The sequence below is a fragment of the Schistocerca cancellata genome, chromosome 6, assembly GCF_023864275.1.
Source record: "Schistocerca cancellata isolate TAMUIC-IGC-003103 chromosome 6, iqSchCanc2.1, whole genome shotgun sequence".
In the NCBI taxonomy this organism is placed as follows: domain Eukaryota; kingdom Metazoa; phylum Arthropoda; class Insecta; order Orthoptera; family Acrididae; genus Schistocerca; species Schistocerca cancellata.
Window position 1 is genome coordinate 333,681,710 of NC_064631.1, and position 27,986 is coordinate 333,709,695.

The 27,986-nt window shown below is 44.0% G+C and overlaps 1 protein-coding gene across 3 annotated transcripts in view; it reads right to left on the reverse strand.

Moving 5' to 3' along the window:
- Nucleotides 1-16,586: 16,586 nt before the first annotated feature.
- Nucleotides 16,587-27,986, reverse strand: part of LOC126088564 (basigin) — a 72,654-nt gene continuing 61,254 nt past the window's right edge. For all 3 annotated transcript variants that reach the window (XM_049906754.1, XM_049906752.1, XM_049906755.1), the window contains 2 exons: nucleotides 19,414-19,549; nucleotides 16,587-18,532 (listed from right to left, as the gene is read on the reverse strand). In XM_049906754.1, coding sequence (XP_049762711.1) covers nucleotides 18,484-18,532; nucleotides 19,414-19,549 — 185 coding nt within the window. In that variant the 3' untranslated portion in view covers nucleotides 16,587-18,483. The remainder of the gene's footprint in view (nucleotides 18,533-19,413; nucleotides 19,550-27,986) is intronic.

Sequence of the window (27,986 nt, forward strand, 5' to 3'; positions counted from 1 at the left end):
CAAGGAGTTGACTTTGATCTTGATGGTATGAACCTTTTTGATCAATGGTGTGCCATTTTTCATTCAGTGTGCATGGTGCAAGTTAATGGTTTATTTTTAACATTTCTTGAATGTCGATGATGTCCATTTTGTGAAGTGTAATGCATATATCCCAAAGAAGTTTGACCTCTGCATCTCACAGACATTCATTTTCTGTCGCCCTCCTGATGCACATCGTAAGTCTTTAGCAACTAATACTTTATCCTGTCATAATTGTAAAATTGTTGACACAACACTTTCAGATGAGTCTTCTTCAAAATTGAATTTGCAACCTCTCACTCAAGGCGTGTTTTGTAAGATTATATCTGCTGTCATGGTTGGTGTTCTTGCACATTATTTCCACAGCCTTTTTAATTACAGAGTCCCACTACGTAGGAGCCTGGGATAAAACTTTTGTTTCATCAAACAATGCTTTATGCTTGTTTATGAGGATGTGCTCAGCAACTGCAGATTTCTCCAATTCTCGATTTTTGATGTACCATTTATATTCTGCACAGCTGTTGGAAACAGTACAGATGGACTGACATACATAATTTTTTCAGCACTCACAAGGGATGTTACAAATCCCAGGAATCCTGAGGCCGAGACTGTCTGTAACAGGGCATAGCATCTCCTTTATCTTCTTGGGAGGTCGGAAAATAGATCTTATACTTCATCTTCCCAGGGCTCTACCTATTTTGCTGGATGTAGTGGTGCAGAAAGGAAGGCATGCAATTGGTGGCTCATCACATGAATGTTCAATATTTTGACATTCCCTTTTGTTGGCGAATACAGTCTTCATATCACATGACCCACAGCCATTCTTTCAGGATTTTTTCCTGGAATTTATGACATCCTTTGTGAGTGTAGAAACAATTGCATATGTCAGTCCATCCACACCATTTCTGACTGCTATGCAGAAAGTCAATGGCATATTAAAAATCGAGAACTGGAGAAATCTGCAGTTGCTGATCACAGCCTCACAAACAAACAGGAAATATTATTTGACAAAACGAAAGTTTTGTCTCAGGCTCCAACATACAGGAATTCTGTAATTAAAGAGGCTGTAGAAATAAGAGTGTGAGAAAAGAACCCTGACTGCAGATATAATCTCAGTGGTACATGGAAGCAACTTCTCGATGCCAGAGATATTCGTCAAAATGTTAATGCTATGATGGGAGTGGTGGCACTATCAGCACAGAATGCTGACACCACCTGCAATGGCGCTGCATAATTACCAACCAATCAGAAGCTGTCTAAGGGCTATATAAGGCCACCATAGCAGCAGTTTTGACAGTTAGGTGCTCCTGATGAAGATGGAAGTAATCATCAAAAGCTTGAGATTTTACCCTGAACTGATGTGGCAAGATGTCTATGAATGTTTTATGCAACAGAGCCACTGCAAAAGCTTCATTCTCACAGCACTAGCATCATTCATAAAACACCCTGTCCATTTATTATTATATGTGTGGCAATTGCATTTTGAATTCTGCAGCTGCCTTTTATTCTGTATCGTTTAGCTCCTCGTTTTAGATTATGTACACACTGCATACACTATATACACACACCAGTGTACCAGTACAGTGCAGTACATGCCCAATGCTGACTTTTAACTGTGTAAATGCTGACAAAAAATCCTTGGAGCAGTGATTGAAATCAGTTTGATCATGGGAGGTCTCCATTTTCTTCCTGTCTATCACATACACCTTCCACGTCAAAGGTTTTTAAATGACAGTGTAAGACAATCCTATAGGTGGGTGGGAATCGTCTGGCATATACCAGAAATTTAAAATGGCTTATAATGCTGAATCCACAGTCTTCAGGATTGCTAAGCTGATTGGTGAATGTATAGATGATTTTTTATTCCTGAGGTTCGGGTAGACAGCAATGAAAAGTTGACGACATATAAAATTAATTGAAAATAACTGTCTTAACTAGAAAGACAGAGCATGAATTTTACCAGATAACATTTATTGACGATCATAACAGAAGGTTAGATTGCTACTCACTATACAGCAGAGACGTTGAGTTGCTGACAGGAACAAACAAACAAAACGTGTGTATGCGCAAGCACACACATTACCACCCTCTGCACCTAACCACTCAGCCATGGAAATATCTCATTTACTAAATTAATTCCCCCCCCCCCCCCCCCTCCATCATCTGTTCTAATTCAACTACATTCCACTGTCCTTGTTTTACATCTCTTTATATTCATCTTACAATCTTTTTTCAAGACACTACACATTCCTATCAACTGCATTTACAAATCTTTTGCTGTCTCAGACAGAATTATCTCATCAGCAAACTCCAAAGTTTCTATATTTTCTACATTAACTTAAATCCCCTTTCCAAATTTCTCCTTGGTTCCTTTAGCAGCTTGCTCAAAGTATATTTTGAATAAAATCAACCTGACTCACTTCCTTTCAGCTACTTCTTCCCTTTTGTGGCCTTTAACTCTTATTACTGCAGTCTGGTTTCTACACAGATTGGAAATAAGCTTTTGCTTCCTAGAATTTGTCCCTGCTACTTTAAACATTTCAAACTGTGTACTTCATTCAGCATTGTTTTAAAAGTGTTTCCAAAATGCTCTAAAATAAGTTTGCGTGTTTTTAAACCTATCATCTAAGGTAAGTTGTGTTGTTTACCTATTGCCTAACATGTTCTTAAGTTTCTGTGGAATCCAAATTTATCTCCCCAGAGGTCAGATTCTACTAGGTTTTCCATTCTTCTCTAAATAATTTGTGTCAGTATTTTGCAACAATTACTGATTAAACTGATGGCTCAGCATCATTCAAGCCTGTCTACACGTGTGCTTTGGAACTGGAATTATTATGGCCCTCTTAATGCTTGAAGGTATTTCATCCCCATCATATATTAGGTGGGTGCGTATGTTCATAGCGTTTTCGTTTTTCATGTTGGTATTCCAGTTGCTATAGGTTTATTTATCAATTGTCATTTTTTATTTTTAGTTCACTGTTGCTATTTGAGTTCACATATTATGAAAAGGAAAGTTGCTACTCACCATATAGCGGAGGTGCTGAGTCACAGATAGGCACAACAAAAAGTCTGTCACAAATAAAGCTTAGGGCCATTAAGGCCTTTGTCAACAATACACACACACACACACACACACACACACACACACACACACACCCCTCCCATTGTTTTCATTCACATGATGTTATTTTGTCATCTGGAGATAGTGAGTGGAGCTGTAGACACTGGAAAATGGAATTACAAGTGGAAACATTTCTGACATATTCTTCTGTTTGAGTTCAGTAAAATGGTGACAGCAGTGGAAGCAGCCAGAAACATTTGAGCTGTGTATAGGGATTATGCTGTTGGACAGAGCACGGCAAGGAGATGGTTCTCTTGTTTTAAGGAGGATCGATTTGATGTTAGTAACTGTCCACATTTAGGAAGACCTTCAGGGTTTGATGAAGATTGTTTAAACACATTAATCCCTAAAGATCCACACCAGTGTACGTGACAACTGGCAAATGTTATTAACTGTGATCATGCAACATTTACATGTAACAAAAAAGGTTCAAAAATTGGTTGGGTAACGCATGCTCTAACCCAAAATCACTAAAATCAGAGGATGACCATACGTGCATCTCTACTTGCTTGTCATCAACTGACTCGTGAACAACACCAGCCACTCTTATCCTGTACCATTACTGGTGATGAGAAATGGTGCCTTTATGCTAACACCAGAAAAAGACAGGAATAGATGGGCCCAAACAAAGCAGCAATTCCCTGTACAAAGACATGCATGCAAATTCAGAACACAATGTTATGCATCTGGTGGAACAGCAATGGTGTAGTGAACTAAGAATTGCTTTCCTGAGGTATAACAGTCACTGTTGTCAACAACTGAGATGTCTTGCAGACTCAGTTCAAGAATTAATGACCAGGAAGCCTGCATGAAGTGATGGTATTCCACGATAATGCTTGCCCGCATTCTGCTAAACTGACAAAAAACACTATACAAGAGCTGCGTTGGGAAGTCATTTCTCATCCACGTAATTCACTTTATTTTGTGTCCTCAGATTTCCAACTTTTCTATTCTCTATTGGGAAACCTTCGAGGAACTTCCTTACCAAATGAAAATGTGCTACGCACATTGCTTGACAAGTTCTTCACATCAAAACCATGTCGTTTCCACAGTCGTAAAATTGAAAAGTTATTGCGCTGTTGGCAGACTGTTGTAAATAGTAAAGGAAAATATATTATTCAGGACGAAAGTCTCTGTTATGTGTATCGGTTTTGTTTATCTAACTTGTGGAAAAATGCTACAAACTTATGCACCAATCCAATATCTTGCACAACAGGCGGAATAGTTTTGCCCTAATTGGTTTTGTTTTATGGTTTTAGGGCATCCATGTCATAACCTTAGATCATCAGGAAGGAAAAGAACTCAAAAGTGACTACACGTGAGACCCAATCGGTGGAAGGAAAGCAAACTAAGAACAAGGACTTACTCATGTAGAAAGGTCTGTAGAGACAGTGGAGATCCTGAACCAAAAGATTAAATGTCCTTCACCATGTTGCTGCAATGGATAAAAAGTAGACGACACTGACAGCATATGTGTTGTTCACTAAAACAACCATTAACTCAGGCAGAAAACATATGTGAGAAATAAGTGGTTAAAAAAAAAGGGAGTTTGGTCATGAAATGGTGAACCGTCCAAGATATATGACAGTGAGCACAAAGTAGGGAGGGCACCACCACTTAAATGGCAATGGCTAAAACAGTAATACCCAATATGCAACCTTAGTAAAATAATCAGCCTCGCGGCAAGAGGGCTGAGATGAGTTTGGGCGAGCTGCTGGGAGATGTTTAATTTCCCAGAGCTCATTCCCATGAAGGGAAGACCAGTGGTGATGCCAAAGTGACAAACTACCGACAGATGGCAACATGGGGATCTGAAGGGGTGGAAGAGCTAGTGGACTGAGGTAGGGCTGCAGCCGTGGCAGCAGCCTCATTTCCTGTCAGACTGACGTGGCCTCGAATCAACATGAACATAACAGTGGCTCCCTCAACAGCGAGCAAATGGAAGCTTTCTTGGACTCGTTGCACTAAGGGATGGACTGTGTACAGTACACAGACGCTCTGAAGGGCACAGAGAGAACCAGAGCATACCTGTATGACACAGTTAAAATGCCTGTGTCACTCGATGTATTGGCCGGGCTGATAGAGGGCAAAGAGCTCGGCTGTAAATACTGAACAGTGTTCTGTAACCCAATACCAAAAATGTCAGTGCCAGTGATGAAGGCACACCCAACACCATGTTCAGTCTTAGAACCGTAATTGTACATGTAAGTGCTCTCACTAAATTGTGGCAAAAGTTGAGAAACTTACTGCGATAATCAAATCTGGAAGAGTTTCCTTAGCAAGTGGATGAACGTCAAGACAAACACAGACCACTGCACAAAGCCAAGTGACGGAGGGATCACACCCGTCAGGAACGTGACAGGTAGCATGAAGTTAAGCTGCTGGAGTAGGAGCCAGAAGTGAACTCTAGGAGGTAACAGAGAAAAGGGACACGGCCCATACTGCCGGTCAAGGGAGTCATCGAAAAAGGAGGCCTAGGATGGGTGGCTAGACATAGCAGACAAATAGCATGCGTATCTGCTGAGGAGAACATCATGCTGGTACGACGGAAATAGTGCACCAGCTTATGCGTAGACACACTCAACAGGGCTAGTGTAAAAGTTGCCAGTGGCCAGTGGATTCCACGATGGTGGATTCTATTAAGATGGTGTAAAATGGATGGATGTGCAAATTGATAAACAGAACATCCATAGTCTACTTTTGAACGGACAGGGGATTGGCACAAAAGGAGGAGGGTGGTCCGATCTACTCCCCAGGAAGTACTGCTTAGAACACAAAGAACATTGAGAGACCGGGTACAGCATGCAGCCAGGTAAGACACATGCTAGGACCAAGAAAATCTTCTATCAACCATGAATCCCAGTAATTTCATAGTTTCAGCAAATGGAAGATCAACAGGCCCAAGATGTAAATATGGTGGAAGAAACTGATTGCACCGCCAGAAATTCATATAAACGCTTTTGTCAGTGGAAGAGCAAAACCCAATATCGACACGAGCAAAGACGATTGAGACATTGCTGAAGAAGATGCTCAAGAGACATGTGTGTGGAGAACTGCAGTAGATCGCAAAGTTATTGAGAAAAGGGGAGATGGAGATGCTGGCAGTAGACAGGAGATAATAGAGTTAATGGCTATAGCAAAGAGCATGACACTCAGGACGGAGCCCTGAGGCACCCTGTTCTCCTGGATGAAGATATCCGATAAGGCCAAACCCACACATACCTTGAAAATTTGGTCTTTTAAAAATTCCTGAAGGAAACGGGGCATGTTGGCCTCGTAGCCCCACATGTAGAGAATATGGAGGATACCCGTCCTCCAGCAGCTGTCCAAATCGGAAAACACGGCCACAGTCTGGAATTTCTGCAGGAAACCTTTCATGACCTGGGTTGACAAGGTGATAAGTTCATGAACTGCAGAATGGTGCACTTGAAATCCACATTGCGAGATTCATGCCATCATACCAACCAGCCATGAATCATGCGTTCCATCACCTTGCAAACACAGCTGGTGAGAGAACTGGGGTGGTAGCTTTAAGGAAGGTGTTTGTCCTTACCAGGCTTAGGTATGGGTATGACAGTGGCTTCATGCCAGCATTTGGAAAACTTGCCAACTGCCCAAATGTGATTGTTATATGAAGGAGAAAGTGCTTGGCTGTGTGAGAAAGGTGCTGCGACATCTGAATGTGACCATTGTCAGGCCATGGGGCAGAAGGTCGGGATGAAGTGACGGCATGATCTAGTTCCCTCACTGTAAATGTGGAATTGGAGCTTTCATGATTCTGAGAGGAGAAGGGTACCACCTGATCCTCCCCTCCACTTGTTTTGCCTGAGCCTCCTCCACTCTCTTCTGAGGGAGGAAGGTGGGGTGATAATAGGCAGAGCTCAAAATCTCCACAACATGGCGGCCCAGGGTGCTGGAGATAGCTACAGGGTATGCAAGGATATCATCTACTACAGTCAGGGCAGAAATCAGGGAATGGACCTTGGTCCAGAGAGCTGACTGAGGTTGCCCCACATGATGGAAGAGAGAGTGGAACTGTTCATAGAAGCAATAACGAAATCCATATAGCTAGTTTACTATCACAAAGAATGTGATAACACTGCACATGCAACTGTTTATAATGAATACAGTTTGCCATCGTATGATGATGGTTAAAAAGAAAGAGAGGAAATCTCTGCATGCAAATTGTGTTGCAACGTGCCTCAGTCTACTAGGGGACCAGGACACGACGTGGAACTTTTTGCAGCAGTAAGTATAACATTCATGAGGTACTCTACCTGGTCATCACAACTGGGGAAAAGTTGTTTGCCAAAGGTTGCCACAGACGAATTTAGCCTCCAGTTGGTCTTGGAAAACTGCTAATTGGTTTTACATGTAGGTGTGGTAGGAGTCAATAAACAGATACCACAACAGAAATGGTCACTTGATTACATATGAGAGAGAACAGACCACTCGATAGGGCAGGCAAGCGGGCAGTGCAGAATGAGAGGTCCAAATGGGAATAGTTGTGCATGGAGTCTGAAAGGAACATACGTGCTCCAGTGTTAAGACAAACGAGGCTGAGTTGATTGAGAAGGTCAGCCAAGAGGGCACTTCTCTGACAGGTTCTGGAAGAGCCCCCAAGGGGATGGTGTGCATTGAAGTCATCGAGCAGTGGAAAGTAGTGAGAGAGTTGACCAATAAGCTAGAGGAAGTCTGCCCTGGCAACACTGAATGATGGACGGTTGTAGACAATGCAAAGATGAAAGGTGAAGCAAGGAAGGATAATGCAGGCTACAACAGCTTGCAACCAAGTGTTCACTGAGATGTCTTCACTTAAAACTTCCGGGTTGATAGGTCATGGTCAAAGCATAAAACTCTCCCAACATTTCGTCTCCGACTGCGGGAGACATCCTCCGAGGTAAAGCGGCACACTGAAAAGAGAACTCTAGCAAGCGCTGATTATATAGGCAGTACAGGGGGCGCCACTGTCAGTCATTTGGCATCGGCTACAAGACTGTCTCTGGTAATGTCAACATTCTCGACTGAAAGTAATAGATCGTCACACTTCTGGTGCAATGCTGACATGCAAATTTTATACAGTTTATATTCCTCTTTTGTGTTAAAATTGTTATGGTGTTTATCAATCTCGATAGCCTACCTACACTTGCATGCATAATAATGTGAGGTTTTAGATATGACACTAATCTTGTTGAATTTTATTTCATGATTACTTTCCTGGTAAACATGTTCTGCTAAGGCCGATTTATCTGTGTGACCCAGGTGGCAATTACTCTTACGTTCATCAAGATGGGTGTTAACACTTCTCTTTGTGGTACCGATGTGAACCTGTGCACAATTACAAGAAATTTTATATACACCCGATGTAGCCAAAGGATGTCATGCATCTTTTGCCGATCTTAAATATTCTTTTATTTCCTCGTGGGTCTGAAAATAGTTTCCACCCCATACTTGCTTAACACATTCACAATGTGATCTGTGACCTTACTAATCAGTGGAAGAAAAATCTTGCCGTTGAGGCGGCTGTTCATCGTTGCTCCTGATTCTCTCCCTAGATCAAAGTGCTCAATTGGTCTCCTTGCTAGAATAGCCATTCTTCATGAAAGTTGACCATAGATGTTCAGTCTCATCTTTTAAATGAACAGGTTCACAAATTTCATATGCCCAGTCTACCAATGTTTTTATTACACCTCTTTTGTCTAGGGTGGTGGTTAGAACCTTTACGCAGACAATGATCAGAATGTGTGGCCTTTCTATACACCTTATAGCCCAACATTCTATCCTGTTGTTTAATCACAAACACATCCAGAAAATTCAGTTGCCCATTATTCTCTGTCTCCATAGTAAATTGGATTTTTCGATCAATGCTGTGTAGATGTATCAGGAAGGCATCTAACTCCTCTGCTCCATGTGTCCATATTACGAAAGTGTCATCAACATTGCAATACCATCTGGCTGGCCTCTTACTGTCAGTCTGCAATGCCCGTTGTTCAAAAGTCTCCATAAACAAGTTAGCCCCTGCAGGACTAAGAGGACTGTCCACAGCCACAATATCAGTAGGAAAAATATCCTTTATGTACGGGATAGCCTTGTTTACTGGAATCATGGTATATAGCATCAAAATTAATGAGGATATCATCTGGGCCCACATTCTTTCCTACCAACATAAGGTTGCAGCAATATGGCAATGTGTCTAACTCGTAGGTGGGACCACCTACAGTGCTGACAATTGACCTCAAAGAAACATCAGGTTTATGCACTTTGGGTAATCCATGGAGTCTAGGTGGGTACGCTTCTGTTTTACAAAGCAGCTTCTTATTGTCAGAGGAGAATGAAGGCACTCTCACCAGTAGATTGGCCATTTTTAAAATCTTCATAGTCTGATCCTTCTGAAGTACATAAAATTCCTTTTAGTCATGGACAGGTTTATATTGGCAACATAAAGAGAAATGTTCAGCACCCATCTTGTTGGGTCTCACAGATAAATTGGCCATAGCAGAACATGTTTACCAGGAAGATAATCATGAAATAAAATTCAGTGAGACGAGCATCATATCTAAAACCTCGCATTACTATGCACGCATGTATAGAGGGGCTACGGAGATTGATAAACAGCATAATAATTTTAAAGTGGAAGGTGTTAAACTAGATAAAATTTGGATGTCTCCGTTGCACCGGAAGCATGGCAATCGATTACTTTTAATCGAGAATAATGGCACTACCAGAGACAGTCTCTAGCCAACTTCACGCGATGGACAGTGGCGCCCTCTGTACTGCCTATATAATCAAAGCTTCCTCGAGTTCTCTTTACAGTTCACTGCTTTACCTAGGAGGATGTCTCCTACAGTCAAGAGACGACACATCAGGGGAGAGTTTTATACATTTACCATGGCCTATCAGCCTGGAAGTTTTAAATGAAGACAATACCAGCCATGAAAGCCTACATTGTATGTTCATCGAGATGGTTTGCTTATGAATGTCATCTCAGATGAGTAGTACGAGTCCCCCACAAGATGCAATGTCGTCCTTTGTGGAGGAAAGATCAAAGTGGACTGGAAGGAAATGCGAGAGGTGGAAGTGGTTGCAAGAAGCCAATTTTGTTTCTTGGAAGCAGAAAACAAGTCGACACTGTGATTCCAAGAGCAGCCATAATTCCTCCATGTTAGATCTAAATGCTGCGAAGGAACATTCCAATGGAGGAGAGATGTAACTGGGAAAGGGGTCATCTTGGTGGCTGCCAAGTGCTAGCCTTCAAAGACTCAGTTCTATAGAGCATGGAGGCTGGAAGATCCTGTTCCACGAGATCTACAGTCATTAGCATTCTCACTGGGTTGGCCTGCGGGTTCCACAGCAGAAAAACAGTAGGTGGTATGCACTGGTGAAATGGAGGTCGGTCAGGTAAGGCTATAACACTGCGACTCTGCTGAAGACTATCTCTGAGTCAGGGAAGGCAAAAACCATTTGCCTTTCATTTCTTAAAGCCTTGGAAGTTGGCAGATGAAGACTCAGATGTTTATTGGCTGGATGAATGTAAAGTCTTCACAGGAGTATCCTTTTTGGCCTCTCTGGCCCGTCAGTTGTGTAGCAGGTGATTTTGCCACTGGAGGCGAAGATTTGATGGCTTGTTGCACAGCTGGAGGGGAAGGAGACAGGGATGCCACTGTTATACTCAGCGATTTTACAGCTGCAGTGCTAAATCTGAGGTCAAAAGTCTGCATGGTCATGACCTCCATGGAGCAAGGTGTAGAAAGAATGGTACTTTAAGTGCTAGGGCTTTTGACTAGCCAACAACTTGTGAGTGACAGGGTAAAGTACTTCTTCCTTCACCCAGATCTCCTGGACAGCTCGCTCATTGAAATACACAGGACATTCTCGGGATGAGGGTGCATTTTGCCATTGCAACTGATATGGGAAGGAGGTGGGCAATCGCCCTCTTGAGTATTCCTACCACAAGTAACTCATTTGGCCTTGTTTTGACAGGACATGGAAGTATGGTGGTAATGCTGACACTGGCAGCAAAGCAACGGGTATGGTCGGACCGTGATGACTTCATAGCCTGCTTCCATCTCCGATGGAAGGACTACTCTTCAAATGAGAGAAAAGAGTGCATGTAGGTACTAAGGTTCTATCAACCTTTTCAATTATCTGATGGACTGCAGTGATGCCCTGATCAGAGAGCCAAGTTTGGATTTCTCCCTCTATTAGACCATCGAGCAATCTAGCATAAATAATACCACATGAATTCAGCAGTAGATGGGCCTCGACGTGAAGAAGATAGCGGGCTTGAAAATCACAATTGGTCTCCAAAAGCAAAGTTCCATTATGTAAATAAGGGCAAGATTTCACAGGGCCTGCAACTGCATCAGCATCAGCATCTTTCTGAATAATAAATGGATTAGTACTAACCGCCTACAGTAATTGATACCATGAGGAACTGAGGTGCAGTTGGGAGATTCTTTGAATCTTTAGCCTCATTTTGTTTACATTTAGTAGACATAGACTGAGGTGGTGATTGGCTCAATGTGAGAAAATCCTCCACGATTGCCAGCATCTCTGATGGCACATCCTTCCAACTGTGAGGCTCCCTCAGGCGGGAGGGGCACTCACATGCTTTATTGTTCACACCTCCTGAACTCCTGACAGAGGGTACAATTGGCAATTTGTGAAGGTAACAGCTCTGGCAATCACCCCTCCCTGGGTCTGGCCTGTACCACAGGGTATGTGCGAACCCAATGTGTCAACCTGGGGCTGGGAATTACGCATAACCGTCACCTGTTGTGCATCAAATGCACGGGCCATCCTTCATGAGCACACAGGGGGGGGATGTTTACTTCATGCTAGATGGTGCACCAATTCACTACCTGGCTGATGTCAGATTTTCTCAGTGACCCCTTTCCAGGTCAATCGATTGGCTGTCATGCGTAAATCAAAGATACTGTGCTTGTACCTCCTGTGCTGGCTTCTCTACCTGGACTTAGAGCAAGAATTTATCAAAGCAACCCATTCCTCTTAAATTGCATTTCTGTCCCCAGGTTCAGTTTGTTTCTTTTAATGCATCCAGGTTCCATCTCAATTTCTGCAATTTATTCAGTTTTAATCTAGTCCATGAACAATATATTACATTGAAAGACTGTATCTACTCCTGGAAATGTCTTACAGTTTAGACCGTTTTTGAAACTGTATTACCATCATGTAAGATATTTGAAACCTTCTGGTGCCCACAGTTCTTTTCCACCTATACAATGTTCCTACATGACCCCTAAGCCAATTGTTAGCAATGGTTCAATTATGATGTGTGCAAGTTCTACCACACACTTCTTTCATTCTTTTCTGCCATTCCGCATTCACTGTGTTTTCTTCTCTTGCTTCTCCTACTGCTGAATTGCAGTCCATCATGGATTTTCACCTCTCGACTATCCAAATAATTGCTTTTATCTCAATACATTCTTTCAATTTCTTCATCGGTGGAGCTAGTTGGCATATAATATTGCACTACTATGGTGAGTGTTGTCTGGGCTATAAGAACATTCCTATTTTGTTACTCATTAAACCTGTTCTTGCATTACCCCTACCTGGTTTTGTATTTGTAACCAGAAATACAGTTCTTCCTGCCACTGTACTTACCAATTCCCACTACACCTAATTTCAAACTATCAATCTTCCTTTTCAAATTCTCTAGCCTAAGTACACAATTAAGGGCTCTAACATTTGACACTGATATGTAGTACTATTTTTCCCAATGACTTCCTGCATAGTCTCTTCCACCCAGATATTAAAATGGGGGACTATTTTTCCTATATGCCCTCCCAAAATATAAACACTTGTAATTTCCCATTGCATAGGAAGGAAATGTTGGTAAATGCAGTCAATTATCCAGCCTGTTGCCCCAGCAGCTATGGAAAAAGTCTTGATGCCCATCGTCAGAAACCACAGGTCAGTCTGGCCTCTCCACAGATAGCCACTGTGCTATGGTACCTGTGTCATTAAGAAATGCAAGCTACCACCTCCACAAAGTCCATGGTTTGAACTTTTTGGTATTGGCATAATACTTATCTTCTTGGGTATTTCATTACATACAGGTGAAAATCTCATGCTGAAAAGGTTTTTTTTTGTTCACTTGGAGGATAAGAAGCATAATATTGGCTATCATATTTACATGGGCATTCATTATGATACATGAAATACATTCACAGTTGCAACTCCGGAGATGGGAACTTGCACTTCAGCATATCCTCTCTTCTCGCTACCCGCCAGGCCTCAATCTCCGCTAATTTCTAATTTCAATTTGCCGCCGCTCATACCTCACCTGTCTTTCAACTACATCTTGATCTCTGCCCAAACTCTTTGCCTTTACAAATGTCTGCTTGTGCGTGTGTATATGCGGATGGATATGTGTGTGTGTGTGCGCGCGCGCGCGAGCGCGAGTGTTTACCTGTCCTCTTTTCCCCCTAAAGTAAGTCTTTCTGCTCCCGGGATTGGAATGACTCCTTACCCTCTCCCTTAAAATCCAAATCCTTTCGTCTTTCCCTCTCCCTCCCTCTTTCCTGATGAGGCAACCGTAGGTTGCGAAAGCTTGAATTTTGTGTGTATCGACCTGCCAGCGCTTTTGTTTGGTAAGTCTCATCATCTTTCTTTTTAGATATATTTTTTCCACGTGGAATGTTTCCCTATATATATAACCATCAGCTGTATAACGGACTGACAATGAAAATTTTGCTGGACCAAGATTCGAACCAGGCTTTCCCACTCTATGCGAATTGTTGCCTTAACTGGTCGTAAGTCGTGCTTGGGAAGCTCAGATGGTAGAGCACTTGCCTGTGAAAGGCAAAGATCCCGAGTTCGAGTCTCGGTTCAGCACAGTTTTAATCTGCCAGGAAGTTTCACTGGCACAATGCTTTTAATATGATCCACGTGTGACACTTATGTTTAATCAGCTTTCAGTACTACATTACTAATATCAGGATTTTGCTCAGTACTATTTCAGCTTTTAGCACATGCACACTAAGTTTCCGGCTCAACTGCTTGGCTCATGGTGATACAATCAGTGAATGTGTTATGTAGGTGTGTAATGAATACACGTGTGCTGGTAACATTATGACAAAAGGGACAGGGTGAAACCAGATGCCAGCACACAACCTTCTCCTCTCTAACAGCATCGTTGGGGCTACCAAGATTACTGTCCCCATTTGATGGATGACTCACTACCAAAAGTGCCACATGCTATCATTACATGCAACACTGGACAGGGTTGGAATTTATACAGGAGCACCACACCACCTCTCCTGCCCTTAAAGTCAGAAAAGCTAAAAATAGTTTCCTATATTTTTTGTATTTACTCGTAGCACTTAGAATTTTGTCCCCTGAAGGCAAACTGGAAGACACTGTCAATTTATTCCTCATCCCGTGGGTAAGTACTACACTATAAATGTGCCTCCTCGTTATCCCAAGTTAATATTGGATTATAAATCATCCCTATAAGGGCAACAATCAAGAAGTTCTAAACACTTATCTTTTATCGGCAGATGTTTCACTGCCAGGCCTCTGCATCAGGCAAGTGGTTCTGCTGTAGCTGGTAGGGGCCTCTTGGCAGTCAGAAGTGTTAATCTAGTCTAGTCGATTAATTTCAGAATTTACTATGGTAGAAAAATTGACAGAAATGGAATCCGGCATGGTTGTGGTTCCTGATGTTTTGGGGTGGTATTATGTGGGGTAAACATACGCCACTGGCAGTCACTGAAAACAATCAAATGGCTATATGATACAGGGATGACAACATCCTACGTGTAGTGCAACCAAATGGGCAGCATTTTCTAGAGGGATGTGTCTTAATGGATGACAATTCCAGTGCACATTTTGTGAATATGTTCTTTCATGATAACTAAATCATGAGACTAAAATGACCAGCATGTTCTCCACTCATGAACCCTGTCAAACATGCCTGGGGCTACTCATGAGATATCTACAACACATTGCCACCAACTGGGACAATCTGGACCAACAGTGCTTTTATGATCTAGGGACAGTATTCCACGATGAATACAAGCATGCATCAATACAATATGACATTTTATTGGGTACTGGAGGTACAGCAGATTTATTATTGTACAACTTGCAATTTTTTTGTTTTCATAAGCAATAAATGGAGCTGACACACGAGAGAGAGAGAGAGAGAGAGAGAGAGAGAGAGAGAGAGAGAGAGAGAGAGAGATCTATTCCTGCAAGGGCGACTTGTCCAAAAGCTTACACATTTAATTTATGATTCATTTTTCACTGTGCCTGTCTGACTCAACACCACCTCTCTGTGGCAACCTACAATCTATATTCTTCATACTGTGATTACACTGTTCAATGTATGGTTGATATCTTCTATATGATCTTTTACATGGTGACAATAAATGTGTCTCATCTACAAAATAGTAATGAACAAGAAATGGAAAAGTTCATACATAAACTGGCAAAAGAACTCGTGGGAACGGGAGAGCAGGAAGAACAGATGAAAGAGGATACAGGGCGAAACTCATCTAGAAAGCTGAAGTAGTGCCAATTGCGTTTTGCAAAGGCAATAAAACCAGTGAGGAAAATGCCTCATTAACTGCAGAAGTAGTTCTTACGAGTAAATAATATTTGACATGAATTATTGTATTCCCTCAATTACAAAGGACGTATACACCCAATGCCATTTGTAATTACATTCATCTTTTCCAGGGCTCAAACAGTTCCAACTGTAACAAGAGAGATTATGGTTTAATGTCACATCAATGGTGAGGTCACTGAACACAGTTGGTGCCGAGAATGAAACTGGCTGTCTTTTTCGAAGGAATGACATTTGCCTTTAGCACTGCACGGAAAACTGAGAAACTGTCTGGCTGGCCAAAAGGGAATTTAAAAAAACTGTCCTTCCAAGGAAGTCTTGTGACTTAACCACTACACCACCTCATTGAGCACAGTTGAGAACATTTTCCCAACCATTTAACTAAAAACATGTTAGATGTTTGTTAGACTTTTTTTGGATAAAAGGGCAAGGACACTATAAACCTTTTTGCAACACCTGTAATAAAAAAATTCAATAAATATTCTTAATGGCACCTTACATTATAGCACATTTTTGTACCAATCACACCAGGCTTTGTTATTTTCATGAATTCCAGTTTATTTCTTCAGTTTAATAACTAGTATGCAGATGCTTTAAAGTTTAATGAACAATTTCAATTTTAAGGCTTATGTCATATGAAAGCTTAAGAGGATCTAAATTGCCTCTAAACTTCAAGTGCACTTAGTAGTTTCATTGCTGAGTATAATGTTTGCCAACTTTATTATTTTAGTCCCACAACCACAACAAAGCTGGGATCTGCCAGCATGATATTGACACCAGCCGTATATTTGCTGCGAAGTAAATCAACAACAACTTGCACACATGTACCCAAGCATACACAAATTTACATGATCATGTTTTTAAGTAACCAGTTTATTTGTGTAACAATAGCATACAATATAAGTTAATAAATCTCCGATGTGGAATCTTCTGCATCTGAAAGGATTCACACAGCTTTAACAAAATGAGGTACAAGGGCACAAGCTGACCTTCCAACTGAGGAATCCAATAAGAAAGTGGATTACCAAATTCAGTAACCAACTTCTATCAACAACTATGAATCACACGAGCATAAAAGTTCTTTAAACACAAACAAAATCCCACAACAGTTTGAGGCTTGTTACCTGACCCCACACATATTGATAGCCCTTTATTTTGTAACAAAATAAAGTATCTTGACATTCACAAGAAATAAACACTTTTATAACACAATTTCACACTGCAGCTATATTAGTATCAATACTGTTCACCTATCCATGTATCATCACTTTAGATGTCATAGTTCATAATTTAGCTACCTGGAGATGCTTTAAAAAGCAAGCAAGTTTGTGAAACATGGTCCTCCTAAAATTTATATTATGTAATAAAGCTGGGAGTGTTCTAGTGTCAAGATCTACACTTACATGACCAATTTATTATATTCAAGTTTTAAGCAAAGGCAATGAGATGTCACTTTCCTTACTTCAGTTTCTCACTAACATTACAAAGATTTCTATAAGAAACCTAGCAATTCTACCAGAACTGCAATTTTTAAAATTTTCACACATCAGAATTTGGTTCAATAAAAACTTGCACACTTTAACAATGTTAGCAAATGCTCACTCTCCATGGGTACACCAGTCAGAATACAAATTTCTTCACTGTATAACCTATTGCTTTTAAATTCAGATCTCATCACATCTACAAAAAGCATGTACTATAATAAGATGAGACTGCTACATGAGGCACTAGGACAATGACAAGTAACTTGCCAAAATATCCTTCCTCCGATTTTACGTGAACCTGAAATTTTAAGCAGTACCACTTGTAGGTGGCCAATATATGATCTCCAGGATTTATTACAGGAACTGCACCAAGTTCGCAGACTGACGTTCACAGCAATTATCACATTCCTGGTGAGATTAAAATATTTTATATCACATTATAACAAAAAATATTTACATATCATTAGGCTACATTAAATTGTGATTTGTATGACTATGGTTCCCAGTAATGAAACTGTTGAAGATGACTATATGTAAATATATATAAATAGCAGCAAACACTGCATTAATGACATCATAAAAAGTATTAACTAGTTAATTTAACTGTCTTTGTTCCACTCATCAATGAATATTTACAATATGTCCAGTCAAATATGGCAGTTAAACATGAGACCAACAAGGACAGTGCCACTTAAACAAGTGAAAGGCACAAATAAATTATGTACTGCATAGAAATATATATAATATATTTATATATATCAGCTTTCCTCAATCAGGAGGCCACAGCACATATGGGCACATATTTCAACAACTACATACAAACTGTTTCTTAAAATGCCATGTTATAAACTTTGTTGCTATCTACATTTGTTACTTAATGGAAGTATTCTTGTTGGCATCTTTTTGTAACCAATTTGAATGTGCATTGTATGGAGTCAACTGTAGCAGATTGCAGATATAAATGTCTGTATCAACATTTCTTACTTGAACAATCAGTAAACTACTTTACAGTTCCTGATTGTCCATAACAATAACCCATTACATAAAATATTAAAGAGTATAAAAGTGCAACACTGGAATTAAGTACAAACAATGTTGTGTTTTATGGTATATTATTTTGTGAATTTTTATGACTCAAATGAATGTTCTCTTTCTGAGTTCTATTTTTCAAACGGAGAACACACACTCAGGTCACCAAAACATTAATACATTGTTAAAAACTTTATTAAGAACAACAAAAAGGTAACAGTTATGCCTTCTGGCATTGTTCACTTTCTATGCCTGATTGAATCCTTCCCATGGTCAGGTGTGTTTTTCCTGCAACAAATGGAGAGAAGTCAATATTGCATTTACCATGAATGAAACTATTTAGATACAAAAATAAGTACCTTTTGATGAGAAGCAAACAGAGGAATTGATCTGCAACATAACTACATGTTTAAAGAGTTTTCTAGCTACAAAAGTTGAATAACTTCCAGTCGAGAATAGTGAGCTCCAAATATGGTGCTTCCTTTTGTAATCTCCAGTGTAAGACATTACTACGAAACTTTTACACGGATATTAACTAGATCATTCAAGAAACTTTATGTAAAAATAACTGAACTAACTTAACTTTCAACTCTACAGCAATAGAAATACTAGCAGTTTTAAATAAAAAGTCAATTATTGTTTATCAACCAAGTAACAGTATCATCTTTTAAGCAACACCGACAAGCTTTTTGCGATCCCAAAGGAAGTCCTTTGTACATCATGGATAGTATCCTACCTGTTCAAAGGAACCCAAAGACATGCCTTCACAGACCTACAGAGGCAAGTGCTGGGGCCAAAGGCAATGAATTTGTCAGTGGCTGCAGGTGGGCACAGAAGCCTGCCAGGTCCATGTCCTCTACTAATTATCCCGCTATCAGCCTATAGTGTTCTTGACAAATTTGTAATGAGACACCCAAAACCACAACGTAAGAACCACTGTCTTACATGATAAGACTAATTTGCAGTTGTTTCTACAGATTCAACACACAATCCAATAACCCCATCGGCACACCATTACCTGCCTGTTCAAAATCCATTTTGTTTGGTGACAATCTGGTCAATCAATCTATGCACAAACTACTGGACTCAAAAAGATTGAATAAGATGCCTTTACATTATTTTGGAAATATGCCACAGAATAAATGTTTTCAAACAGCATTTTTACTTACTGCTCTGGACTGTTATCTGTGTCACTTTCTTCAAGTTCCGCCTTATTGCGCTTCTTCTCATAGATCAAGATAATGGCACACAGTACAAACACTTCAGCACATATGCCGAGGAATGGCCATAAAGCAGCAAGTTTGTCTAGAAACAGAAGCACTGTTTATTAGCACTATCACAATAGGGACACAACTGTTATAATAATAACAATAATAAATAATGGAAAATCCAGGCTGGAATGTAGCTGTCTGGCTTCGTGTGTGTGTGTGTGTGTGTGTGTGTGTGTGTGTGTGTGTGTGTGTGTGTGTAAAACTAGTATTGCATTACATTATACAAAATCTACATTACACTTCTGGTTTTAAATTTGGGCTTTATACAGATATTTACAGTTGGGCACTTCTATTCTCATGGCACAGCCTATTCAATATGGTTCACCTGCTGGTTCTGGAATTTGAACACCAGAAATTAAGTCCGGCAATACAATAATTATTCTTAAGACATAACTATGAATATATACTGGTATCACTAATATTTTCCTTGTATCAACCAGAATTTTCTTCAATCACCCTTCAACCTCTGAAACAACTGTCAAATTCTACAAAATTCTCGAATTACCCAAGGTTCCAATCTCTTAAAACATTGTTGCTATACAATTTCTCATGCAACCACAAATTGCCAACTACTCCAGTCACAGCATCCAATTGCATTACATTATACAAAATCTACATTACACTTCTGGTTTTAACACATGTGCTTGCACCAGAAGTACACTAAGTGAGGCATTTGAGCATTAAGTAAAGATTGAAGGAAACTGAAAAGGCGGCAGTACTGAGAAAAGGCGCGCCTATATGTGGTTTTCAATTGAAGCAGATGGTCGATATGAGACCTCCCTCCTGAAAGTCATCCTGGCAAGGAGATAAAAGGTCCCGAGATTTGGGGACCCAATAGAGCCAACTAGCCACCATCAATTTAGTAACTTTAAGTGGACACTGGCCAGACTGACTGGCCAGTAGCTATCAAGAGATGACAGCGTCAAACTTTAGGTCAGGCACCACTATACTGCTAAACACCCGGATAAGATATTGTCGTTGTGGAGGACTGAGGTGTTGAAGCAACTCATGGATGGAATCAGTACCTAGGGCTGAATCTTAAGAAGATAGAATCAGAATTAATTCTCATCCAGTAAAAGTTTTATTGTTGGATTCCTCCTGACAAGGGGTAAAACATAGGAGGAAAGCTTCAGCCCACTGTCTCTGGAGGAGGAAGGCAACTGGTTAGGAGGCTCACTGCTGCTGTTGCCGAATGAGTCACTATGTGTTCTGCAAGACCTGATGGATTGGTACAGACGCCACCTGGAAGAGCAAGGCCCGGCATGGATTGGTTTGTTTGTGGTATAAAGGGACCAAACTGCAGGGTCATCAGTAGCTTTTTCCTGACACAAGCAAGGCTCAAGGAACAAAAACACCCAAAACCACACCTAAAAAGAAAACTAATGGAACAAACAAAAATGGGGAAAACATACACCACAAAGAAAAGTAGAAGAACGTATTAAAACCATAGAGCATGTGGTCTGGGCTGGCTGACAACAATAATAAAAGAGGATGAGCCAGACTCACTGCAACACACTAAAATGTCCACCCCAAAAAGACATAGCGCGTTGAACACATGTAGGGAAAAGGTGACCATCAAGATAAACAAATGCAAAGAAAGTGCGAGACTTAAAATGCAGGGAGGGTGACAACCTCCGAGAGAAGGCAAGAAGCCCACCCTTAGATCGTACGATAAAAAGCACCCTCACAGATAAAATTTAAAACTAAATCTGCTGTTGAGGTATTGTCGACCAACACCGAAAATAGAGTGCTGAGAAAGTTAAAAGTCCGCCACAGAGCGGCGGAAAGTGGGCAGTCCAGCACGAGGTGGATGACCGTCACTCTGAGCCACAGCGACACAGAAGCGAGTCCTCACGACAGAGGTGGTAAATATGCGTTAGCCATGTATGGCCAATGCGGAGCCGGCAGAGGACAACTTACTCCCTGCGATAGGCTCGCATGGAGGACTTCCACACATTCGTAGTCTCCTTCATGAGAGTGAGTTTGTTGTGCATACTGTTATGCCATTCCATCTCCCAAAGCCTTGCGGCGTAAGACAGAACGCAGGTCAGGTTCAGAGAAGCCAATCTTCATAAGCAATTTCCATGCAGCCTGTTTGGCCAGCCTGTCAGCAAGTTTGTTACCTGGGATTCCGACATGACCTGGAGTTCAGACAAACACCACTGAACAACTGGACCATTCCAGGGCAGAGTTGGACTCCCATATGGTCACTACCAAACTATGACGAGGGTAGCACTGGTCGATATGATAGCTTGAAGGCTTCTCAAGGAGTCAGTACACAGGAGAAATGACTAGCCTGGGCATGAACAGATGTGCTCAAGAGCACGAGATATAGCCACCAGCTCGGCAGTGAAAACACTGCTGCCATCGGGCAAGGAATGCTGTTCAATATGTCCTCCATGGACAAACACGAAGCCGACATTACCATCAGCCATTGAGCCATCTGTGTAAACCACTTCATAGCCTCGGTATATGTCAAGAATTGACAAGTAGGGGCAGCTGTGAGCTGTGGGGTTAACTGAGTCCTTAAGGCCATGTGTGAGGTCCAGGTGAAGCTACACACCATGGAGGTATACATGAATGGACCTCAAGTATAGGTGGTAAAGGCCATGGATTCCAGTTCGGATAGAAGGGATGAGACACTAAGTGCAACTGTAAACCCTGACCTGGGCCACTGATGTGGGAGGATAAACTGCCGTGGGTGGGAAAAGGAGATGGTAATTTGGATGTGCAAGGGAACTACAAATGTGTGCAATGTACCTGGTGAGCAGTTGTGCACGCCTAACCTTCAATGGAGGGACTCCAGCCTCCACCAGGACACAGGTCACTAGACTCATCCTAAAAGCTCCCATCACTAGTCTAACACCACACTGGTGCACTGGGTGAAGTAACCGCAACGCTAAGGGTGCCACTGAACTATAAACTACACTCCCATAGTCAAGGCGGGATTGAAGGAGGACTCTGGAGCAGGAGCAGCAGCATAGAGCAATCTGCACCCCAGTTGGTGTTGCTCAGGCAGTGGAGAGTATTGAGGTGCTGCCAGCACTTCCACTTAAGCTGACAAAGGTGAGGAAGCCAAGTCAATCGGGTGACAAAAGCCAGTCCTAAGAATCGATGTGTGTCCACTAAAGTGAGTGGATCGTCATTAAGATAAAGTTTGGTTCTGGATGAATCGTACTAGGCCAACAGAAGTGCATAACCCAAGACTTTACAGCTGAAAACTGGAAACCGTGGGCTGGAGCCCATGACTGTGCCTTGTGGATAGCTCCCTGTAGGCACCACTCAGCAACACCAATACTGGTGGAGCAGTATGAAATTCTGAAGTCGTCTACATACAGAGAAGGTGAGACCGACGGCCCTACAGCTGCTGCTGGACCATTAACGGCTACTAAAAACAGAGATACACACAATACAGAGCCCTGCAGGACCAGGATATGGGGGGGGAACCCTAGGAGGCACCAACTTGGACACACAAAGTACGGAGCAACAGGAAATTTGGATCAAAAATGAGTGCGGGCCTCCGACACCCCCACTTGTATAATGTGGCAACAATATGATGTTGCATGGTGGTGTCATAAGCTTCTCGTAAATCAAGGTGTTTGCATCTCAAAGAGGCTGTTCGGATGGCACATTACGGACACAAGAGTGACCCTAGCAGAAACCGCCCTGGCATGGAGCCAGTAGGCCACGTGATTCCAGGACCCAACATAACCGTCAACACACTACACATTCTAGCAGCTCGCAAAGGACATTGATGAGGCTGATAGGCCAATAGCTATCCACATCAAGCAGGTTTTTGCCAGGTCTGAGCACTGGTATGATGGTGCTCCCCCACCATTGGTATGGAAAGACACCATTGCACCAGATCCGGTTGAAGGTAACAAGGAAATGTCACTTGTCAGATGAGAGATGTTTAAGCATCTGACTATGGATCCTATCTGGCCCAAGAGCTGTGTTGGAGCACTGTGCAAGGCCACTGAGGAGCTCCAACTCTGTAAATGAAGGGTCATAGGGGTCACTGTGTCATGTAGTGAATGAGAGGACACTCTTCCATCCGCCTTTTGAGATCCTCAGCAAAGTGCTCGGCAATTGCATTTGCGTCGGTAGATAACAAGCCATCAATGGTAATTCCAGGGACACCTGTTGGGGTCTGGTAACCAAAAACAAGTCTGCCTTTTTTAAAGCCCATAAGGGTAGGCATCTGGGCATGACACCGTGGCAGTGACAGGAAGATGGGGGAAGTGGTCACTACCACACAGGTAGTCATGTGCTCTCTAGTGGATAGTTGGAGAAGTCCTGGGCTGCAAATTGATAAATCAATGGCAGAGTAACTACTATGAGCCACATTCAAATGTGTGGCAGCCCAGTATTTAAGAGGCAGAGGTAGAGTTGGGACAGTAATTTTGCGAAATCTCTGCCATGGCCAGTAAGCATGGTGCTACCCCACAAGGGGTTATGGGTGTTAAAATCTCCCCAAAGTAGTAAAGGTTTAGGGAGTTGATCAATCAGTGCAGCCAATATGTTCAGGGGAAGCGCACCATCTGGAGGGAGATATTCACAGCAGACAGTTATCTCCTGTGTTGTCTGTATCCTGACAGCCACAGATTTAAGAGGAGTTTGAAGGGGCACAGGTTCACTACATACCGAGTTCAGGACAAATGCAAACACCACCTGACACTACTGTAGTTCTACAGTTCTTGTAATATCCCTTGTAGCCACGAAGGGCAGGGGTCCGCGTTGCCGGGAACCAGGTTTCCTGGAGTGCAATGCAGAAAGCAGGTGTAAAGCTTACCAATTGCTGAAGCTCAGCCAGGTGGTGGAAGAAACCGCGACCTTTCCACTGGAGGATGATGTGATCATGAGACGGCAAAGTAACGTGATACACTGAGGGATAAAAGTACAAATATCTTGTCAGGGAACAGAGTAAGAGGCAGGCCGACAAATGGACGGCGGCCTTGGCTGCATCATCAGCAGCATCTTTCCCAGGAAAACTAACATGGCCAGGAACCCATATGGACATCACTTGGGCTCCCCCATCTGGGAACAAATGGAAGCAGTCCCAGATCAAATGGACGAAGGGGTGTACTGGATCAGGATCATTTTAGACTCTCAAGAGCACTGAGGGAGTCAGAGCAGATCACACAATGGATGTAGTGAGCAACCTGATAAGAGGGCAAGAAGTTCTGCTGTAAAAATTGTGCACTGGTCGTGAATCCAGTACTGAAACTTATCAGTCCCGGTGACAAAAGCACGGTCAATGCCATGGGCGGACTTTGAAGCATCAGTGTAGAAGAGTATGCTATTGGCAATTTGTGAGCGAAGTTCGAGAAATAGGTCAGCTCGGGAGTCAAATCCTTCAGGAACGAACTGAGGTCAAAATGAACGCAAACCTGTGTCTGAAGGCAAGGTGGTGAAGGGCTGCCCTCATTCGGAAAGTGGCAGGAAGTGTGAACTGCAGCTGCTGACGGAAGCGAACGCAAGGAGGCCACAGAGAAAACATTTACATCTCGTACTGGTGGTCAAGAATGTCATCAAAAAAAGGGTCAAAGGTTGGGTGGCCTGGCAGGAAGGAAGCAGACACGCATACCTACTGAGCAGGATGTCGCGCCGGTATGACATTGGTAGTTCACCGGCTTCTGCTTAGGGACTCGCCAGGGGTGGTATGGAAGGCACCAGTGGCAAAGCGGAGCCCCAAATGGTGTATTTAGACAGCGTAAGATACAAGGCCGTGCAGAGGAGTAGACAATGCATCCATAATCCAACTTGGAGCGGACAAGAGATCCACAGCGGCGAAGGAGAGTCTGGTCAGCCCTCAAGAGGTACCACTCAATACACGAAGGACACTGAGGGACCAGGTGCAGCATGCAGCCAGGTAGGACACGTGGGAGACCAACTGAGTTTCCTATCAAACATAAGCCCTAAGAACTTCGTTGCATCCACGAACGGGAGAGCATTTCGGCCCCGGGTGCAAGGACAGTGGAAGAAACACCTTGTACTGCAAGAAGTTGACGCAAACGGATTTGGTAGCAGACACACGTCAGCTGGGAGCTGCAATAAATAGCAAAGTCGTCCACGAAAAGAGGCAGAAAGGCAGTCTATAACGAGGTTGATGGCTATGGCAAAGAGGACAACACTGAATACAGAGCCCTGAGGCACCCCACTCTCCTGTGAACAGGTGTGGTGTGGATAAGGAGGAACTCCACACGTACCCGGAAAACTGTCCGTTAAAAAATTCCCAAATGAAAGTGGGAAAACTACCGCGGAGGCCCTACGTGTGCATAGTATGTAGAATGCCTGTTCGCCAACAGGTCTCATAGGCTTTCTCCAAATCAAAGAAAATTATTCATTATGAATGTCGGCAGGGTGACGAGATGATCAACTGCGGAGTGGTGCTTTCGGAAGCCACATTGATCATTAGTGAGAAGATGGTGCGACTCCAGCCACCACACTAATCTACCATTGGCCATGTATTCCATTACCTTACAAATGCTGCTGGTAAGGGAAATTGGACGATAGCTGGAAGGAACAGATTTATCTTTATCAGGCTTAGGTAGGGGAATAATGGTGTATTTGCCACACTTCGGTGTGAGGCTACCGTCAGTCCAAATATGATTTTAGGTATCGAGGAGAAAGCATTTTCCCCACAGGAGGAAGATTCTGCAGCATGAGGACGTGGATTGTATCAAGCCCAGGAGCACAAGACTTTGATGAGGACAGAGCACACTTTAGCTCCCTCACAGTAAAAATGAGTATTGAAGCATTCTCGATTCAAGGAGAGGAAAGAGACTGCATGAGCCTCCTCCACCTGTTTCCGAGGAAGGAAGGAAGGAAGGCAGGCAGGCAGGATGGTAGTGGGTGGAGCTTGAAACCTCTGCAAAGTACACTCACAGTGTCAAATATGATTTTTCCCACCACAGTCAGTCCAAATACCGGGGAGTGGGTGGTAGTTCCGGAAAGCCGACACAGGCCATCCCAAAAAAAGAGGACAAAATAAACCTGGTGAAGGAAAGAAAGGGGGGGTAGGGACGGGGGAAGGGTGGGGGGGGGTAGGGACGGGGGAAGGGTGGGGGGGGTAGGGACGGGGAAGGGGGGGGGGACGGGGGGACGGGTGAAGGGCGGGGTAGGGACGGGTGAAGGGCGGGGTAGGGACGGGTGAAGGGCGGGGTAGGGACGGGTGAAGGGCGGGGTAGGGACGGGTGAAGGGCGGGGTAGGGACGGGTGAAGGGCGGGGTAGGGACGGGTGAAGGGCGGGGTAGGGACGGGTGAAGGGCGGGGTAGGGACGGGTGAAGGGCGGGGTAGGGACGGGTGAAGGGCGGGGTAGGGACGGGTGAAGGGCGGGGTAGGGACGGGTGAAGGGCGGGGTAGGGACGGGTGAAGGGCGGGGTAGGGACGGGTGAAGGGCGGGGTAGGGACGGGTGAAGGGGGGGTAGGGACGGGTGAAGGGGGGGTAGGGACGGGTGAAGGGGGGGGTAGGGACGGGTGAAGGGGGGGGTAGGGACGGGTGAAGGGGGGGGTAGGGACGGGTGAAGGGGGGGGTAGGGACGGGTGAAGGGGGGGGTAGGGACGGGTGAAGGGGGGGGTAGGGACGGGTGAAGGGGGGGGGTAGGGACGGGTGAAGGGGGGGGGTAGGGACGGGTGAAGGGGGGGGTAGGGACGGGGAAGGGGGGGTAGGGACGGGGGAAGGGGGGGTAGGGACGGGGGAAGGGGGGTAGGGACGGGGGAAGGGGGGTAGGGACGGGGAAGGGGGGTAGGGACGGGGGAAGGGGGGTAGGGACGGGGGAAGGGGGGTAGGGACGGGGGAAGGGGGGTAGGGACGGGGGAAGGGGGGTAGGGACGGGGGAAGGGGGGTAGGGACGGGGGAAGGGGGGTAGGGACGGGGGAAGGGGGGTAGGGACGGGGGAAGGGGGTAGGGACGGGGGAAGGGGGGTAGGGACGGGGGAAGGGGGGTAGGGACGGGGGAAGGGGGGTAGGGACGGGGGAAGGGGGGTAGGGACGGGGGAAGGGGGGTAGGGACGGGGGAAGGGGGGTAGGGACGGGGGAAGGGGGTAGGGACGGGGGAAGGGGGGTAGGGACGGGGGAAGGGGGGTAGGGACGGGGAAGGGGGGTAGGGACGGGGGAAGGGGGGTAGGGACGGGGGAAGGGGGGTAGGGACGGGGGAAGGGGGCAGAAGGGGAGAGGGCAGCTGAAGGGCAGGAGGGGTGGGGAGGGGGAGGAGAGCAGGAGGGGAGGGGGAGGAGAGCAGGAGGGGAGGGGGAGGAGAGCAGGAGGGGAGGGGGAGGAGAGCAGGAGGGGAGGGGGAGGAGAGCAGGAGGGAGGGGGAGGAGAGCAGGAGGGGAGGGGAAAGGGAGGAGAGCAGGAGGGGAGGGGAAAGGGAGGAGAGCAGGAGGGGAGGGGAGGGGGAGGAGAGCAGGAGGGGAGGGCAGGACAGGTGTGTGTGTGGGGGGGGGAGGGCAGGACGGGAGTGTGTGTG